The 18,178-nt window shown below is 34.8% G+C and overlaps 1 protein-coding gene and 1 long non-coding RNA gene across 2 annotated transcripts; one reads left to right on the top strand and one right to left on the bottom strand.

Annotated features, from left to right (window-relative positions):
* Window positions 1-795: 795 nt before the first annotated feature.
* LOC116023007 lies at window positions 796-4,623 on the bottom strand. Its single transcript, XM_031263940.1, has 3 exons — window positions 4,129-4,623; window positions 2,856-3,040; window positions 796-1,496 (listed from the first exon to the last, which is right to left on the bottom strand). Exons 1-3 carry the CDS (start codon window positions 4,574-4,576, stop codon window positions 1,020-1,022), a joined length of 1,110 nt encoding a protein of 369 aa, XP_031119800.1. The 5' UTR covers window positions 4,577-4,623; the 3' UTR covers window positions 796-1,019.
* A 1,050-nt stretch (window positions 4,624-5,673) lies between these two features.
* On the top strand, window positions 5,674-7,987 carry LOC116022024. Its single transcript, XR_004099125.1, has 3 exons — window positions 5,674-6,083; window positions 6,577-6,694; window positions 7,657-7,987. It is a non-coding gene; the product is annotated as an uncharacterized LOC116022024 (long non-coding RNA).
* Window positions 7,988-18,178: the final 10,191 nt, after the last annotated feature.

Here is an 18,178-nt window from a genome sequence, read left to right as displayed (position 1 = left end):
TTATATTAGTTTAGTCATGGAGTGTTCAAGATGGATACCCAACGCAAGACCAATTGGATAAGAGAGGCAGAAGAGGAAATAGACTAGGTCTTTGCTTGGGGCACAAAACCTTTGAAATAGACTAGTAGGGCGGGAAGGCACAAAACCGCTCGGCTAAGGTGGAGAGCTTCTGTTGCTTATCAAGTTACATTTAACATTGATGGTAGCGTCAAAACTGGCCTCAATAGAGCAGGCATGGGCGGCGTTATGAGAAACAATAGGGGCAAGTGGATTGAGGGATTTATGCGCGGAACTTCCTATAAAGACCCCTCTTGGGTTGAAGCGTTGAGGGCCTTAGGTGGGCGTGGTAAAGAGGGGTTCGTGACATGGAGATTCAAACGGGTGCGAAAAACATGATTCAATGGATTCAGGATGTCTTGACGGGTCGTGAACCGGTTTGGGATTACATCAACACGATTAAAGGATGGATCACAATTAAAGTGATTTACCGGGAGCAGAACAAGGTGGCCGACTCCCTTGCGTTGTGTAGTGCCATGTACCGTGATGAGATGGCGACGTTCGCTGACTGCCCAGCGATGAGCGGGGAAGCTTTTTTCGACGATTTGACAAATGTTACTTGTGTTCGAAAAGTGGAGTCTACTTAATTGTCACTCCCCCAAGGTCCCCCTCCCTTCCCCATTATAAAAAAAAAAAAAAAAAAATAAAGAAAAAAAGAAAAAAAACAGATCTCCTTCTTAAGGCTTTGCTTCTGAATCCAACTAAGACAATGACGGAATTACAAGTACATGAAACTACTAACGCAAAGCATATACTTTCTCTGGATAAGTAAAAATCATATAATATCAACAATTGCACAAATAAATCTAAAAGCATAGTACTACATTAAGATACCTTTCTTCTCTTTCCTTTTTCTTTTCAGATTTTGAGATAAAATCGGCATTGACAAAGAACATGTCGAAAAAAAAGAGAGAAGACAATCAAAGATTGTAAAGGAAGACAATGTACAGTTGCAGAGGATCTTAAATAGTTGCCAAACTGTCAAAATCAGCATCATCAACAGTGTGCCAGCCACTCGACTCTTCACCTTCTGAATCTTTCCCAGAGGAAGTAGACTGGCCAGCAATTCGTTGTGTAACCCGATCATTGGAACTTTCATTTAGTTGAACCCATTCATGTGATTCACTAGATAATGAAGCTTTCTTGCTGTGTGACACCCTAGTTTCAGGTTTTTGATCTGATGAATCAGTATCATCATCCTCCAGATCACTAAATGAAACATCCTCCACATCTTTGATCTGCTGCTCAGATTTCTCGTCTGTGATAACTTTCACATCTGGTGCAGCATTACTACAAGGCTCGGCTGCAGCATTAGTATTAGGCAGTTGCTTTTCACCATCCAGAGATCTTTGCACTGTCTCAGGTTCTTTTGTAGGCTCTGACTCTGTAATTTTCTTATTTTGCAGTTGCTGCAGAAGCATCTCCCTAACTTTGACAATCTGCAGACACAAAACCCCACCAAGATAAAACTAGTTCATGCATGCAATCATGTCCAATATCACTTCTTTTCTTTTAAAAGGTCTACGCTGAATGAAGCAACTTTCAAATATGCTAAAAGCAGAGGTAGTTCATGAGTGCCGCAAAAACGAAACATGAATTGGTATCAGACAATGTGGAGTTCACAGTTCAGTTTCCATTATGCCTCCATAAATATGATACTTGCACAGAGCCAAGTGTCATTCAAGAAGAGGGAGGAGTGAAAAAAAAAAAAAAAAAAGTGATTGCATTAATTTACATCTCAATTGTTTTTCTACTAAGACTGATTCAGATTCATAACATAAAAGGTAACAACAATGCACATTTTCGAAGCAGCTGTTAATCTGTTNAAAAAAGTGATTGCATTAATTTACATCTCAATTGTTTTTCTACTAAGACTGATTCAGATTCATAACATAAAAGGTAACAACAATGCACATTTTCGAAGCAGCTGTTAATCTGTTATTACTGATCAGTGGGAAAGAAGTTGGCCGCTATACCATAATGGCCATACTCAAATGGCGTTATTACTGATCAGTGGGAAAGAAGTTGGCCACTACACCATAATGGCCATAATCAAATGGCATTCTGTCAATCAAGCCAAAAAATTGAAGTTAATTCAACTCAATGCACAGAATTCCTGAATCATCCATAAGATGGTATTGAACTTAAGGCCTACCAGTCTACAGGTGAGTAATTAGCCAGTATACCAAGAACAAAATTCAATTTCTAAACACCCAATGTATGGAAGTAATTAGCCAGTATACCAAGAACAAAATTCAATTTCTAAACACCCAATGTATGGAAGTATAATTTTATTAAAGGGAAATAAACTGCCATCACCCCTTATTAACATTGTCTTGTGAATAACATCTCAAAAAGGATCAGGCAATTGGCTCTGAATGTGGAATGCAGAAATGGAATCTGGACAAAGTTTTGAAGTTTGTCTTTGATATATCCATTACTTAAGTTGCAGTTAAAGAAAATTGCAGATACAGTCTAACCCAGGATTTGGTAGAGTGACATTAGCTTAGGCACATAGCAATATATATTTCATCCTAGTTGCTCAAGATTATGTCTTTTAAATTGCAAGACTGCTTGTTCTCACTAAATTGAATATTCAGTCATCTAACAAAAGATCTTTTTTCTAACATTACATGGCAGTGAGCTACTGTGCTATGTTTAGCCAGCTAAAACCACATCTCTCTGACTATTATAACTGCACTCACTAAAGATAGTTCTGTAATCAGTTATTCAAACAAACACGCACATGCACAAATGAACATATGTCATATGTGGCTGTGTTATAGAGAGAGACTTGCCTCAGGAGTTGATAGGAGCTCCAAATCATTCTCATCCAACCTAGGAAGCAACAAGATGAAATATATCATCCAAAACTGCCCATCTGTTAAATGGTGGGCAAGTTTTTGCTTTAAGGATCCAAGACTGGGCACCAGTTGCTCAATATTTTCCACATGCTCTCTTTGGTTATCAGAGATATGAAAGTCTACAACAAATTTCACATATATTTCATATAAAGATCCAAGTACCAACAGAGGTTAAATAAGTAACTTTAGCATCAAAACAGAAAATGCAGTAATATATGCCACTTTCCACATATGTAGTGTTATCAGTAAATGAGGTATATTATCTACAATATCATAATATGCATATATACGCTCCTTGAAATATAGGTGCATAGAAGGATGAATTCAAATATATACTACCAAAGGAGATAAGCCTAGCTATTTTGTTATGCTTCTACCATGATAAGACAAATAACACATTAATATCAAATATTAAGTACATTAGGCATGCATAAAAGTAAGGGATGATAATGACTGAATACTGGTGAATAGTTTCATACATATCATCTATTAGTCCTACACATCCCTTCCACGCAAAGACATTTCCCAAAAATTGTTCACCTTCTCGAACAATCTCTTTCACAGACAAGCAAAAACACATTTATGGCAAAAACTTGTGTGACATCGTCTCATGGATCTTTGTCCATGAGACAGGTTGAGTTGTAGACAACTGGGTGTATGTGTATCACAATTTCAATTATAAATATTACGATATTTATCATTAGTAACAATCAATTTTACCTTAAATGTTATCACAAGTTCACATATATGTATTACAGTATCTATCATAAGTAATGATTTATTTTTAATTCAAATTGATATTCAATTTTCTGCAATAAGTATTACAATATCTTCCATAAGTAAGATTTCACATATAAATATTACAATATTTACATTAGAATTACACTTCGTAAGTATCACAATTTTACTGTAATTTTACCCTAGTATCACAATTTTTATTTATTTCAAATTGCTAATAAGTATTATGACCATAAGTAACAAACAACTAAAGTGTGACTCCACATTTATTTATCTATAACCGTAAAATAAAAAATAAAAACTATTATTGCTACGAGTATAACAGCACTTAAAGAATTATCTTACCACCAAGTAATTTCCGGAAAAAAAAAAAAAAAAAAAACCACATTAATATCATTGATGAATTTGATGAAGTTCACTGTACCTTTGTTGCTTTAGTAAACTTAAAGTGAAGAAAAATGAAATTTACCTTTAGCTAAACTGATAGGAAAATCAGTCCAAAGCTGAGGTCTAAAGGAAATAGTCCTCACAAAGTCCACCACTTCATCGGTGATCCCAATCTTGTCGTCCTCCTCTTCCACTTCATCCTCTTCATCGACCTGCCCTTCCACTTCATCATCCTTAAACCTCAAAACATTGGAGGCGAGTTTTGAAAATTCAGAAGCAGCCATGTTGGATGCCAACAATGAAAGGCTCGATTTGAAGCTGTCCCCAATCTCCACCAAATCATTCCTGATTCCCACAATCGCCTGAGAGCTTTCCGCCGCTGCGCTGTCTCCGCCGTCTCCTGCGGCGGGAGGAGGAGGCGCGAGGAAGGCTGCGACGCCGCGAAAGATGGAGGGAAGGCTCGGATCGGAATGGTTTTGCTCATCGTCGGGAGATTTGAAAGGGATGGGGAGAGAGAACCAAGATGACATTTTCTAAATTATTAATTAGTTTTTGAGAGAGTGCATTTAAGAAAGCCGTCAATGGGAGTAAAGGAGTTCAAATCCCTCCTGGACTCTTTTTATTTATACCAAGCGTACTTTAGTACTTTACTAGCATGAACTAAAACTACTGGGGATTACAATTTGCCCCGACGGAAATTCTCATCTTTGACGGGGACGAGGATGGAGAAAAATTTTAGGAATTGGGAACGAAAATGACAATTTCACAAAATTTCGTTCGGTATGGGGGCGGGAATACTCCTCCCTGTCCCTGCCTAATTCCTCGCAGTGACGGAAATGGTGAGTATTTTCAATTCCCTGCCGGAGATGGGGACTGGGACGGGGATGGGGTGGCGGGGACGGGGAAGGGAAATATACTCCCCGCCCTCGCCCCTCTCCGTTGTTATCCTTAAAATTCACCCGCCACTACAAAAAAAGGGCGAAAATAACGGCGGATTTAGCGACAGATTTATTCCGTTGCTAATTTAACGACGGACTAGCGACGGATTTGCTTATTTTAAAAAAATTGAAAATTAGCGACGGAATTTTGCGAAGAAATTTTTTTTTTCGTTAAATCAATAACTAATTTTAGCAGTAAATTTTCGCACATAAACTTGCGACGGATTAGCGACGTATTGTTGTCAAAAATTTCGCGCTCATTTTTTAAAAGCAAAATAAACTCGGGAATAGTGAGCGGGAATTTTTTTTGATAAAATCTAGTGACGGAAATTTTAACCCGTCGCTAGAGTAGCGACGGATTCAAAATTGCGTCGCTAGATAATTAACAAAACGAGCAAAACTTTTTCAAAAATAGAAATCTAGCAACGGAAATTTGAATCCGGCGCTAGATTTAGCGACGGATTCAAATTCCGTCGCTTGACTAGCAACGGCTTCATATTCCGTCGCTAAATCTAGCAACGAATTCAAATTTCCGTCGCTAGAGTAGTAACGGGTGAAACTACAATTTTTTTTAAAAAATAAATCTAGCGACCGATTCAAATTCCATTGCTAAATCCAAATATAAATATTTTAATTTGCTAACCCTAGGTATAAAACCAATTAATTCCATTTCAGCCTTCATCATCTCGCATTTCGTTTACCGCTCTAGCCCCCTTCGCTCTTTGTCTTCAAACTGCACACCGTCGACGAGGAACGGCGGTGGCGGTTGCGGCGGTGAGGCGAGGCAACGGTGGCAAGGCAGCGGTTGCAAGTTCTTCGTCTCTCTCTCTCTCTCTCTCTCTCTTTCTTGTCCAGCAGATCGAAGGCGAGGGCGTGGCGTGGTGGTTGGCCAATCGTGACGAGCAGGCAGCGCCCGCGACGGTGGTGGTCGGAGTTACAGTGGTTCGACGACAGTCCGGCAGCGATGGAGTAGATCGGCGGGGCAGTGACCTCCTCGGCAGTCCAGCAGCGATTCGTCTCTCTCTCTCTCTCTCTCTCTCCGAACTGCAGACCAACAGCTCGACAGCCGACGACGAGGCAACGACGGTGGAATCCAATGGTGAGAAAGCTTATTTTCTTCAATTCTACGATTTTAGTCAGTATATCCATTTCTTTTGAGACAAATTTGTTGTTTGTTGTTTGTGGAATCCAAGTGATTTGATTGTTCTAACTCCGTATTTAAGTTCCTTTATTAAGAAAATTCATTAAAATGAACCCTTTAGGTATAATAACCACTGGAGCAATTAGTGTGGTGAGGGGTTCAAGGTATAGTCGTCTATTGTTTTTTTTTTTTTTTTAAGAGTAGTCTATTGTTAATTATGGTGATTAGTGTTAATAATTATATATACTATGATGTTATTATGACCTTGATGATTATTGAATGATGACAAATGTGTTGGGAGTAAATATTTACATGTAATGAAAATTTTGAAGTACTTCTTGGATGCTTTATTTTGTTTTTTGTTTTGTTTTTTTTGTTTTTTTTTTTGTTTTTTTTTGCAAAAAATTACCAAAATAATTAGCGTGATATTAGTTCTTCAATTGATGTGCAGTATCAATTTGCAAATTATTCAAGCCTTGGTTACAAAGACACATGGAAAGGATCATTGAAGCTCCAATTGATCAATCAGAGATTTGACTTCTCTTGTGTTCACCGGTGGATTCTTGACAGTATGCTACTTTCTATCTTATCTTTGTTCCAACTATATGTGTATTTAGTTTGCATATTCAGCATGATAAAACTTTTCATTGTAGTGTGCCTTGTCCCAACTGAATAAGGGAATTGAGACTAAATATTAGTGTGCTTCTAAGGACACATTTGCATGCCCTGATGCCCTCTGAGGTGAGGTTTTGAGCTCATTGCATATTGCAGTTTGGGGTCCCAATCATCTTAAATGGGTCCCAGTCACCTGCTTTTCATTTACTGAAGTTATTAAAATATTACTATTTATCTTGAAAGTATTTGATTGAACAAATTTCACTTAGTTCAAACTTGTCTTTATATCCCAACGTCCACTATCTGGTTGGTTGCATGTAGTTCTCTATCTATTTCACTTTTCATTTACTACAAAAATATGTTTTTTTCTCAATAATTATATATAAGAACTTAAGGAGTGACTAAGTGAGGCTTATAATGTAAGAGATCATCATGCTTTATATATGTCTCTTTTGTTGCCTATTGATCTATTATTTTCCATCAGGAAAAAAGATTTTCTGTGCAGTAGTTAAGTTTAATACTCCCTCTCTCTCTTTATAGGGGAGGGTGTAAGGGGAATGAAAATTCTAGTGCTACACTGGAATTCCAGAATTCAAGTGCTGCACACTGGAATTCTGGAATTCCAGTGTGCACACTGGAATTCTATAATGGAATTGGTGGAATTCCATAATTCTAGTGTTGCTTCTGGTGCAACACTAGAATGATTCTCATTTTGTTTTGTTATTCAAGTTTTTGGTGTATTTTGTATCTCTTAAACAATAGTGTTGGAGTGGGTTTGATTCTCATTTTGCATATGAACTTGTCGGGTAATATTTTCACTTTCCTGGAATTAATTGAATGTGAATTATTTTGCATAATATGATTTTTTGTTTTTGTTTTTGTTTTTTATTTTTGGTTTTGTTTTTGAATGAAATAGGTATTCTCACTCAGGAGTTTTTGGATGGTCTTGAAACGTTCATCCAATTTGCTACTTGTCAACATAGTAGTTGGATAGGCGGGAATGAATTAGGTGTCTATGTAATCAGTGCAAGTGTAAAAACAATAGCAAAGTGAGCTTCAAAACGTTCATCAACGACATTCTTCCCACTTCTATGCCATGACTTTCAACTACTTAAGCTGGACATTCTGCTAATTCAAATACTGAAAATCTAGGAGACGATTAGATTGTGTATTAATATATTTGGTACCGTTTCTAACGATGTAACACTTTACAATATAATGTTATACTTTTGTTATTGTTATTGATATTTAATTTCTTAATATAATATATTTTGTGATTATATTATTGAAATATTATATTATAAGTTTAATACAAAATATTTGATATTAATTAATGGGTAGATTTTTTAATTTAAAAAAAGAAAATTTAGTGATGGAAAAAAACCATAGTAAATTCGTAGCTAAATATCTTTTAACAATAAAGAATGGTAACGAAATAGCGACGGAAATTTCTGTTTCTAATTCTAGCGACGGAATATCTGTAGTTATTCCCTTGCAAATTTCGTCATTCAAAATCGTCGTGGAGAGGAAATTAGCGACAGATTTTTTAAGTTTAGTGACGGATTTAAATTTAACGACGGTAAAAAAATTGCGTCGCAAAATTCTAGCGACGGACTGATTCTGTAGCTAATCCGTCAAGTGCTTTAGCGACGAATTTTTCCCTTTCTAGCGACGGAACTTTCCGTCGCTATTTTCACCTTTTTTGTAGTGCGCTAAATGATAGTAAGAGAAATAATGGTTGCTTGGTTCATAGATAATAATCGAAATGGAATAAATTTTAAATTTTATTGAAAAATTATTGATAAAAGTTGTAGAAAAAATAAATTACTGTGAACATTGATTATATTCTTTAGTTGGTTTGAATTTATAGGAATAGTGATTATAATAAAATTTAATATGTCCCAACACAATAATAATGAAAATAGATATATTGAAAATGACCCAATAATAGGGACTCGGGGTTTGGAAGTGCATATCCCAAGACCCAAGAAGATAACCTGAGCGACCCAAGACGAGTCCAGAACTCAGAGCCCGTCTCTAGGCCTAAAATGGCGGGCTTGACTTAGCCTCATGGCCCATCACATGGGCATGGACTTTGTCTCATGGCCCACCATGAGTTTAGCGAAGTTAGTTAGGACTTCATCGTATAAAAAGGCATTATATGTTTATTACAGGGAGACATTATATCCTATTATAATCTATTTTTAGTGTTCCTACACCTATCAAAGAAATACTATTGCAATTTTATTATCCTTTATACTTTTATGTCTTTTATATTTTATGCGTGCTTATTGATCCGTATAATTACATACTCTGTATTAATTTTCTCTTTCATTGGTGCTCTTACTGAGCAAGCTCGAGCGTGTTCCTCCTTAATCCACATTTCCTACAAAACCAACCTTCAAACAATGGCAAGATCCCATTTCGGTCAATAGCCCATTGAGTCGGATTGCATTGCTCATGTAAAATTATATGATACCCTTGCAGGAATAAAAGTTCCATGGCCGCCTGATCGAGGTACGGTGCAGTGGAGTATCTAGAAGCCATCACCTCTGGGTTCCGTTGTGAAATTGAAAAATTGATGGAGAATCCAGTTGGTTCTGCCAGGTCTTTCTAGTCGTGCGCAGTGATGGGGGAAACCCTTCATTCCTGACCGAGATTCTGCTGCTCTCGAACACGACCGCGCTGTCTCTAATGATCAAACCTGATATGCCGATGATCTCGCATTCCCAGTAGAACAGTTGCATTGAGTCCGCTTGGAGCTTGTCTCGATAACCACTGATCCCACATCGAAATAACACGGAAGAATAAGAATCTAATATGAATGCTACCATGCGCACAATAATACGTGCTTAAGGGTTTCTTGCTCAAATCTAGTCGTACACAGGTACTTACCGTAATTGCTATATATTTTTTGGGTAATCACCGACAGTGGCTGGTCGTTGTCCCCATCTTCATTGATCACAGGACCACCTACAAATCTTCACCCCCGCAACTAAAAAATCGAGGCCAGAATCCGATCACTTTGATTTTAGACGGAATAAATAATTAGTTTATTATTAGCATGAAAACCACTTCCCACGCTAGTTGGAAAAATTGCAGGAAAAATAAGCTCACCAACAAAAGTATTTGCATGTATTAGCTATCACTAATGCAGATGTGGCATGGTGAAACCACCCATGGTACAATATTTCTACATTAGATTTCATAAATTAAGGCTTAAAAGGATAGTGTGTGTGTGTATATATATATATATATGATCAACGCATCTATATATATATAAATATATATATAAATATAATAATAGAAGTGCCTAGCAAAGGTTTTCCCTCAAAAACTGGAGGGCATTTTAGTAACAACATAATGGATATTATTTATTTATTTATTATTTTATTCATTTTATTAATTATCCATATTTATTAATAATGTAATGCCATTATCCATATTTATTAATAATATTAATTGGTGATATATAATTTTTGATATATCTAATATGGTAATATTGTTAATATTTATTTATTTATTATTTTATTAATTTTATTAATTATCCATATTTATTAATAATGTAATGCATAAGGTAATATGGTTATATTGTGTTGTTAATATTGATTGGTGATTGGTGATATATAATTTGTGATATATCTAATATAATATTGTGGTGTTAATATTAATTGGTGTTTGCAATGATTTAATATGGAGTGATTATTATTAATAAAGGTAAATTGCAATGATTTAATAAAGGAAAATTGCATACAATAAAAGAGAAATTGCATACTAACACACATTATAAAAAAGGCAATAATTCTTAATCTTTGAAAAACTAAATTGATTTCAAATAATAGCAGGAGTGATTCAGCAATAATTTCTTAATCGTTGAAAAACCATAAATTGATTTAAAATAATAACATGAGTGATTATTATTAATAAAGGGAAATTAAAAATTCTTAATTCTTAATCGGATAATAACAAGAGTGATTATTATTAATAAAGGCAAATTGCAATGATTTAATAAAGGCAAATTGCACACAATAAAATAGAAATTGCATGTTAACGTACATTATAAAAAAGGCAATAATTCTTAATCGGTGAAAAACTGTATATTGATTTAAAATAATAACAGGATTGATTAGGCAATAATTCTTAATTGTTGAAAAATGGTAAATTGATTTAAAATAATAACAGGAGTGGTTATTATTAATAAAGGCAAATTGAAAATTCTTTAATTCTTAATCGAATAATAACATGAGTGATTATTATTAATAAAGACAAATTGTAATGATTTAATAAAGGCAAATTGTATACAATAAAATATAAATTGCATGATAACGTACATTATAAAAAAGGCAATAATTCTTAATCGGTGAAAAATGGTAAATTGATTTAAAATAATAACAGGATTGATTATTATTAATAAAGGCAAATTGCAAATTATTAATTATTAATTCTTAATAATAATAGCAATAATAATAATATAATCGGATGATAATATGAGTGATTATTATTATTAATACGGTAAATTGATTTAAAATAATAACATGATTGATTATTATTACATTATAAAAAAGGGAATAATTCTTAATCGGTGAAAAACGGTAAATTGATTTAAAAAAAATAACAGGATTGATTACAATCCACAATTGATTAGAAGTATCCAATTGGGTTAAGTAGCAAAAACAAATAAAATAGAAAATAAAAAGAAAAGTGAAATGGATTAACAATACTCAAATTCTCACAATCATTCAATCAAGTAACGAAAAATTGACAACCTATTGCCCTCCCCGGCAACGGCGCCATTTTGACAAGATATGTAGTTTGGGTAGCGGTGAAGGTGTCAAGATACTGTGGATGTGTGTGTAAGAATAAACCGAAGAGTCTGTGACTCCCCGAGTGTCGGTCTCGAAGAAGGGACGTGGAGGTGTGTCAAGTGCGAATGCATTCATTCAATCGAGTCATGTGAGGCATCGAGTATGGGTGGTGAGTGTGGTGGATGGTGGTTGCGATGTGTAAAGGATCATAGCTAGTAATATGTGAAGGTAAAAGATATAAGAAAACAAATGTAAGTAAACAAGTATAAGAAAACAAGGGATTGGATTGTGTTCATCTATGTTGCATCATAGTGTGTCTCAAGCAGTGGATAAACGGTGCAATGATGTTGGCTATTCAAGAGTGTATCTTCTTAGTCCTTTTCCACTTCTGTGTACTAGGGCTTCTTAGACTTAGGAGTGCTTTTCAGCAACCAAAGTTCTAAGAGACATTTTATCAAACACCTTAGCTGCACACTTTCCTACTATTCCTAATATGAAGTCCATAGGATCTATGATTGCCACAAAGCTTCAATCTCAACTCCAATCAAAACCAGGATAGAGTCAAGAACTCAATCTCTCAATAGATTGACCAAATCCATACAAGATCTCATCAAAACAACAACTAATAGACAAGAATAGAAATTCCAACAAATAAAGCAATTGACTCCAAAATAAGAAATAGGATCATCACCCTAGCAACATAGTTTCACACAATCCAAACCCTAGATTAAACTAGCCACACATAATCAAGAATTCAAGAACAATAGCTAATTCAATCTAAGAACAAGATAACAAAAATAGATAAGATTGTAATAGAGATCACCTAGTAAATGAAATGGGTTCTTCAATCCAAGCTTCAAGTCTTCATTTACAAGGAGAAATTACAAGTCTAAACTATCCTAAAAACTAAGGAATGAAGAAGAAAATGGAAATGTGTCTTGGGAAAATTGGACCTTCCTCTGAAATTCTATCAGGTTGCCTTAAATAGTCTCCGAAATTTAGCCTTAAAAACATTTCCGCACAGTGTTCTGTCCACGCCACCTACACGCGTGAAGGCTGGCGTGGACAGCTACTGGAAATTTTCCACGCCACCTTCACGCGTGAATGCACCTTTCCTGGTCCTCCGGGGCTCCTTTCTTGCTCAGTTTGGTCATTTCGCTTGTTCCTTGTTCCTAATGGCTCCCGGGACCTCTGAACTGTCTCAATTTATACCAAGGGTAGCCTTGTGTGTGGTTAATGAATTTAAAGCAGAAAATCTCACAAGATTATCACTTAAGGATGCTAGAAATGCTATAGAACACCCTTATTTACACTGAAATATATAAGTGTCTTGGGAGCTTATCAGCAGCGTGAATCAACCATCAAGGGCTATTTCGAGATTTTGACTTTATGATGGCTATTTAAACCCTTCTCCTGCATTTTTAGAAAAGAGGCCCTAATTTTCTAGATCTGAAATCTCTTTGTTTTCTTCCCTTTGGGGGAAAACCCCCATTTTCCCTTAGCTTAGATTGATTATTCAATAGTGGATCTCGCTAAGTGATCTTGTTTATGAATGGGTGTTCTTGTTAAGTAGAACTATCCGAGCCAGGAAACACTTCTAAGTGTGGAAAGGCACCTTTGTTAATTATTTATGTGAGCCCTGCTCCTTGTCTCCCGTTCCTCATGACAACATCGAGGACGATGTTATCTTCTAAGTGTGGAAATGATGCATTGTGCATTTCATTGAATACTTGAATTGGTTGATTTATTGAGTTGATAGGGTATAAGAATTAGAGAGTGTGTCATTGTCGATACTATCTAGGAAGAATTGTAATCTTATGCCGAGAAAATTTTTGAAATATGCTTTGAAAGTTACGCATTGCACCAAAATTGATATTTTTAGAACCAAAATGGTTCAAATCTGTGGGATTGCATGTTATTCACCTTTTATTTTGTTGGGACCTTAGTCAAGGATCTCTCGAAGTGGGAGTGTGTACCCTCTAGTTTTAGAAATATAAGGTTAGCGAAGCCTGAAAATTGGACTTAATTTGGTAGGGCATGGGGCAAAAGGAGAGCTTAAATGTGAGAATGTGAGATCATCCCCAATCCCCTAGAAAAAGGCATGATGGGTTGTACTGGCGAATTGTGAAAAGAGGCTAAAAAATGACCACTCCTAGAGATAAGATACGAGGTTAGCCATCTCGCTAGGATATGGGGCAACCATTGCACCGTCTTCGAACAAGCGTAGAGCTCTACATGAAGTCAGTTGTCCCAAAGAGATCCTGGGAGATGAGAAAATAGAGAGGAGGTGAGCTGCCCTACTTTGATTCGGGCACCCATTGCATTGTCTTCGAAAAAGCATGGAGATCCATGTGAAGTCGGGTTGTCCGAAAGAATAGCCGAGGGGTTAAGAAGAAAGAGTAACCACCCAAGCCATGGTGGTGAGCAGTCCATGTCCCTACCCTCATTTATTTAAGTAAAGGGGCTTTGGCGTAAGGTTGGATATTGATTAGGGTGTGCACATCGTTCCCACTAGTTGGATCGGCTTTTAGGCCCCTACAAAATGGAAGGTGAACCCCTATTGTTTGCATGCTTGGAAGGTGTGAAAATGATTTTTTCTTGTTATGAAGTCCTATCGTATAAGATTTTTGCTCCCTTAGCATATTCCTCAAAGTTGGTTGGCATAAGCTTAGCATTCTTGGTAGATACTGTAGGAAATTTCACCTGCTCTACTTTTTAACACCCGCGCATTACCTGATTGATCGACCGATAAGAGTACTTAACTATTCTTGACACTTAAGTGATTAGAGTTTAGATAGTATACTTGCTTGACGACAAGCAAGGTTTAAGTGTGGAAACTTTGATAAGCGCTAAGAATAGTCGAGTTTAGGGTCAGTTATATTATGTAGCTTTGTCACCCATTTGTAATAATTTCATGCGTAAAAGACTCTGATGTGATCAAAATTTCTAATTCAACTTTAGAGCATGTTTTGAAGTTATTTCCACAGAACGGAACGAGATTCGAGGCCGAAACGAAGCAGCAAGCAAAGAAGCAACCAGGCAGGATCCATTCACGAAGGCTTCACACGTGAAGGGAGCGTGAACCACTTCCAATACGCGTCCACGCCCCCATACACGCGTGAACGCAACATGAATCGACCATCAAGGGCTATTTCGGGATTTTGACTTTATGATGGCTATTTAAACCCTTCTCCTGCATTTTAGAAAACACTACAAGAAAAATCGTGAATCGCGACGGAATTTCACAACGGACATTATTCCGTCGCGAATTGGCGACGGATATAGCGACCGAATTGATTCCCTTGCCAATTCGCGACGGAAATAGCGATGGAAATTTATTCCGTCGCTATATTTCGCGCAATGAGAAATAAAACCCGCGAAATGTTAGCGACAAAATATTCGCGATGGATTTTGCGACGGGTTTAAGTTACGTCGTCCTTATAGCGACGGATATGGCGACGGAGTTACGTTCCGTCGCGAAAAGGCGATGCAATTGTCGACCGCTTTTGTTCCGTCATGAAAAAGAAGGATATATTTTTGAACAGAGTTTGGTCGCGACGGAATATCGTCCGTCGCGATTTATTCTGTGAATTTTATTTCTCTCCGCTCTTAAATGACGTCGTATTGCTTTTTATTTTTTTATATATATAATAATTTCAGCCCTAAAACTTTTAATTTGAAAATTTTATCTAAGCCCTAAATTCACGATAGAGAGTAAACGCTTCAGCCCTAAAACTTCGACCACGACCGTCCGTTAACGAAAGAGACTCCGAAGCTGCACCGCCGTCCACCGTCCACGACCGCCGACTACGACCGCCGTTCACGACTTCGAAGCTGCACTGCCGACCGCTGACGCTCACTCACCAACCCACTCGTAACTGTAAGTCCACGTTCAAATTTGTAGAGCAAAAGAAATTTCCCTCTGTTTTATTTGTTATTGTTTACAAATCTTTACAAAATCTTTAATAATTTATCTATGAATACATATTGGGAGCTTTGAATTACTACTGCTACTGTTTTATTTGTTATGCTTTGAATTACTACTACTACTGCAAGTTAGAGAAGTGCCATATTGGGAGCAAAGAGTGCGTAGGGCGAGCAAAGCTAACCTTGATTTGGAGTGAATTAGTTTTAATGGGAATTAATCAACACTTCTGTTGCTGTTGTGAATGGTAAATCTAAATCCTTATTTGATTTATTTAAATCCTGAGAGAGGACTTGTTAACCTAATTGTTAAAGGTTAAAATGGGTCAAATTGTACTATGCTCTAAAATCTGGATTACAAAATTATAATTGGTAATGGAGTGGTTTTAGATTCTACTTTAAACTTAGCTTTTAATAATTTTTTTTTAACAATAATGCACTATATGATTAAGTCTTTTTATACTCTTTTTATTTTTCTTACATTGAACAATGCAAATTATTCTCATGTATTCATGTTGGATATAAAATTGAAAAGTACGTTTTTTAAATAACAAGAATTGTGAATCCTTGAAATCAGGAAAATAAATACAATGTATAAATCTGTAAAATCTAGCTACCAGATTACTTAGTTATCTTCTTTGCAAGTTGCAACATATATAAGAAACCCTATCAAATAAAGATAAATGTTTAACAATGAAATTAAAGAGAAGCTTAGCTTGCAATCATTTGGAATTTTATTGTTTGCATGTTACATTAATTTATAAGAAATTTTTTTGAGTCAATATTACCTTTAAAGAGGCCCTAATTTTCTAGATATGAAATCTCTTTGTTTTCTCCCCTTTGGGGGAAAACCCCAATTTTCCCTTAGCTTAGATTGATTCTTTAATAGTGGATCTAGCTAAGTGGTCAAAGTAAAATGTAATAGGATTCTTAGCTTCGAATGGTAACTCTTCTTTACTTCAATTGTTTTTTCTTTTCCATCTTTTACTGCTTTCTCTTGTTATTTTTCATGATGTTTTCTTATATTAGATAGGGGATTGGTGGCCCCAAACTAGTTGTGTGGTTGTGTGATACCTCAAAAATTTGGGTAGTTATTTATAGTAAGAATTTATTATTTTTTATGCACAATTTTTATTTTATGATATAGTGGTATATGTGTAGCATTTATTTTTTACTAATTTATTAAGGATATATTATATAATAGTAGTAGTATTCTGTATATATAGTATATGTACATAAACGTATAATATATATATAGCTAGTATTTTATATATAATGTATTGTATATACATAATTATGCTATGTATCTTATTATATGTTAATGGTACATTATAGTACACGGTATTATTATTATTATTATTATTATTATTATTATTATTATTATTATTATTATTATTTTTGAAAACCTATTGTTACATATTTACATAACTATGTTTTATGTACATATGGATGATATTATATATATATTTAGTTATATCATAGCATGAATTTAAATTAAAATTGAGTCTAGGTTCATTCTTGTTTGTGGTCAAACCTTACTAGACAAATCACCAAAAATCCTCTTTCAATCAGTTTAATTTTGGTTTAAATTTCCTATTAGGTGTAATTTTATCAATCAATTTTAATCATGGGGATATCTTCCATTTATTCAATTTTTGGCCAATGCTAGTTATTTTCTTCCTCCTGGTGTTGGCTGAGAATTCCCCACCATTCTGCCTTAATCATTTGGTTGAAAACCTATCACTATATTTTCTATAAAAAAAAAAAAAAACCTTCTTCATCAAAGATTAGAGAATCAAGTGTTCAAGTAAGCCTATTATCATTAGTAGTCTCTTTAATTGAATAATTTCTTTTGTATGTGAAATTTTTTTTTATTGATTGTGAAAATTTTGTGTATGTGTATGTTGTTCGGAAAATAGGAGATGAAAACTTAGGAGAGCAAGAATAGGCTTGAAAATTTCTTGAGGATTTCTAAAGGGAAAATCAGGTAAGTGTTTATGCCACTAAAATCTTTATTTTCCCGCTACGTGGAATGTATGTGTGAATTTTTCTCATGATAATAATTATGTGTTGGTTAGAAATTTTCATTATATGTATTGTTGTGGAAAATTTTAATTGTGGACTGGAAAAAAAAACAATTATTATATATTTCTTGTGGTTTCTAATATTCCGTGTATTTATGAATTATATGTATGTGTGTGTAATATATAAATATTCTGGTTATTATCATATAAATGTATTTTCAAAAAAAAATTATTATGTGAAATATATGATTTTTATTGAAAGTGTATATTATGTTTTAATGATATATTTAAGTAGTTACATATATACGAACCTGTTTGGAAAAATATATATATAAGTATATATATTTTAAATTTTTTTTTAGTGTATACATATCTGTACGACTTTATATATATATATATATATATATATATATATAAAACAAAAGTTTTAGCATTTTAAAAACTGTATGCATATGTACGAATTTCTTTGATAATATATATCTGTAATCTTATATATTATATATAAAAATCTCTGTATCTTATAATCTATATAAATGTATATATATAAATAAGTGATTCTTACGTAAATTAGTATGATATATAAATCTATGTATCTAATCTATATAAATGTGTATATATAAATAAATGATTCAATTCTTACGTAAATATATATTGTATTTATAAGAATAAATTTATGTGTCCTCTA

Source organism: Ipomoea triloba, chromosome 6 (assembly GCF_003576645.1).
Source record: "Ipomoea triloba cultivar NCNSP0323 chromosome 6, ASM357664v1".
In the NCBI taxonomy this organism is placed as follows: domain Eukaryota; kingdom Viridiplantae; phylum Streptophyta; class Magnoliopsida; order Solanales; family Convolvulaceae; genus Ipomoea; species Ipomoea triloba.
The sequence above is the reverse complement of the archived record's forward strand: the minus strand, read 5'-3'. Positions and strand labels throughout refer to the sequence as shown.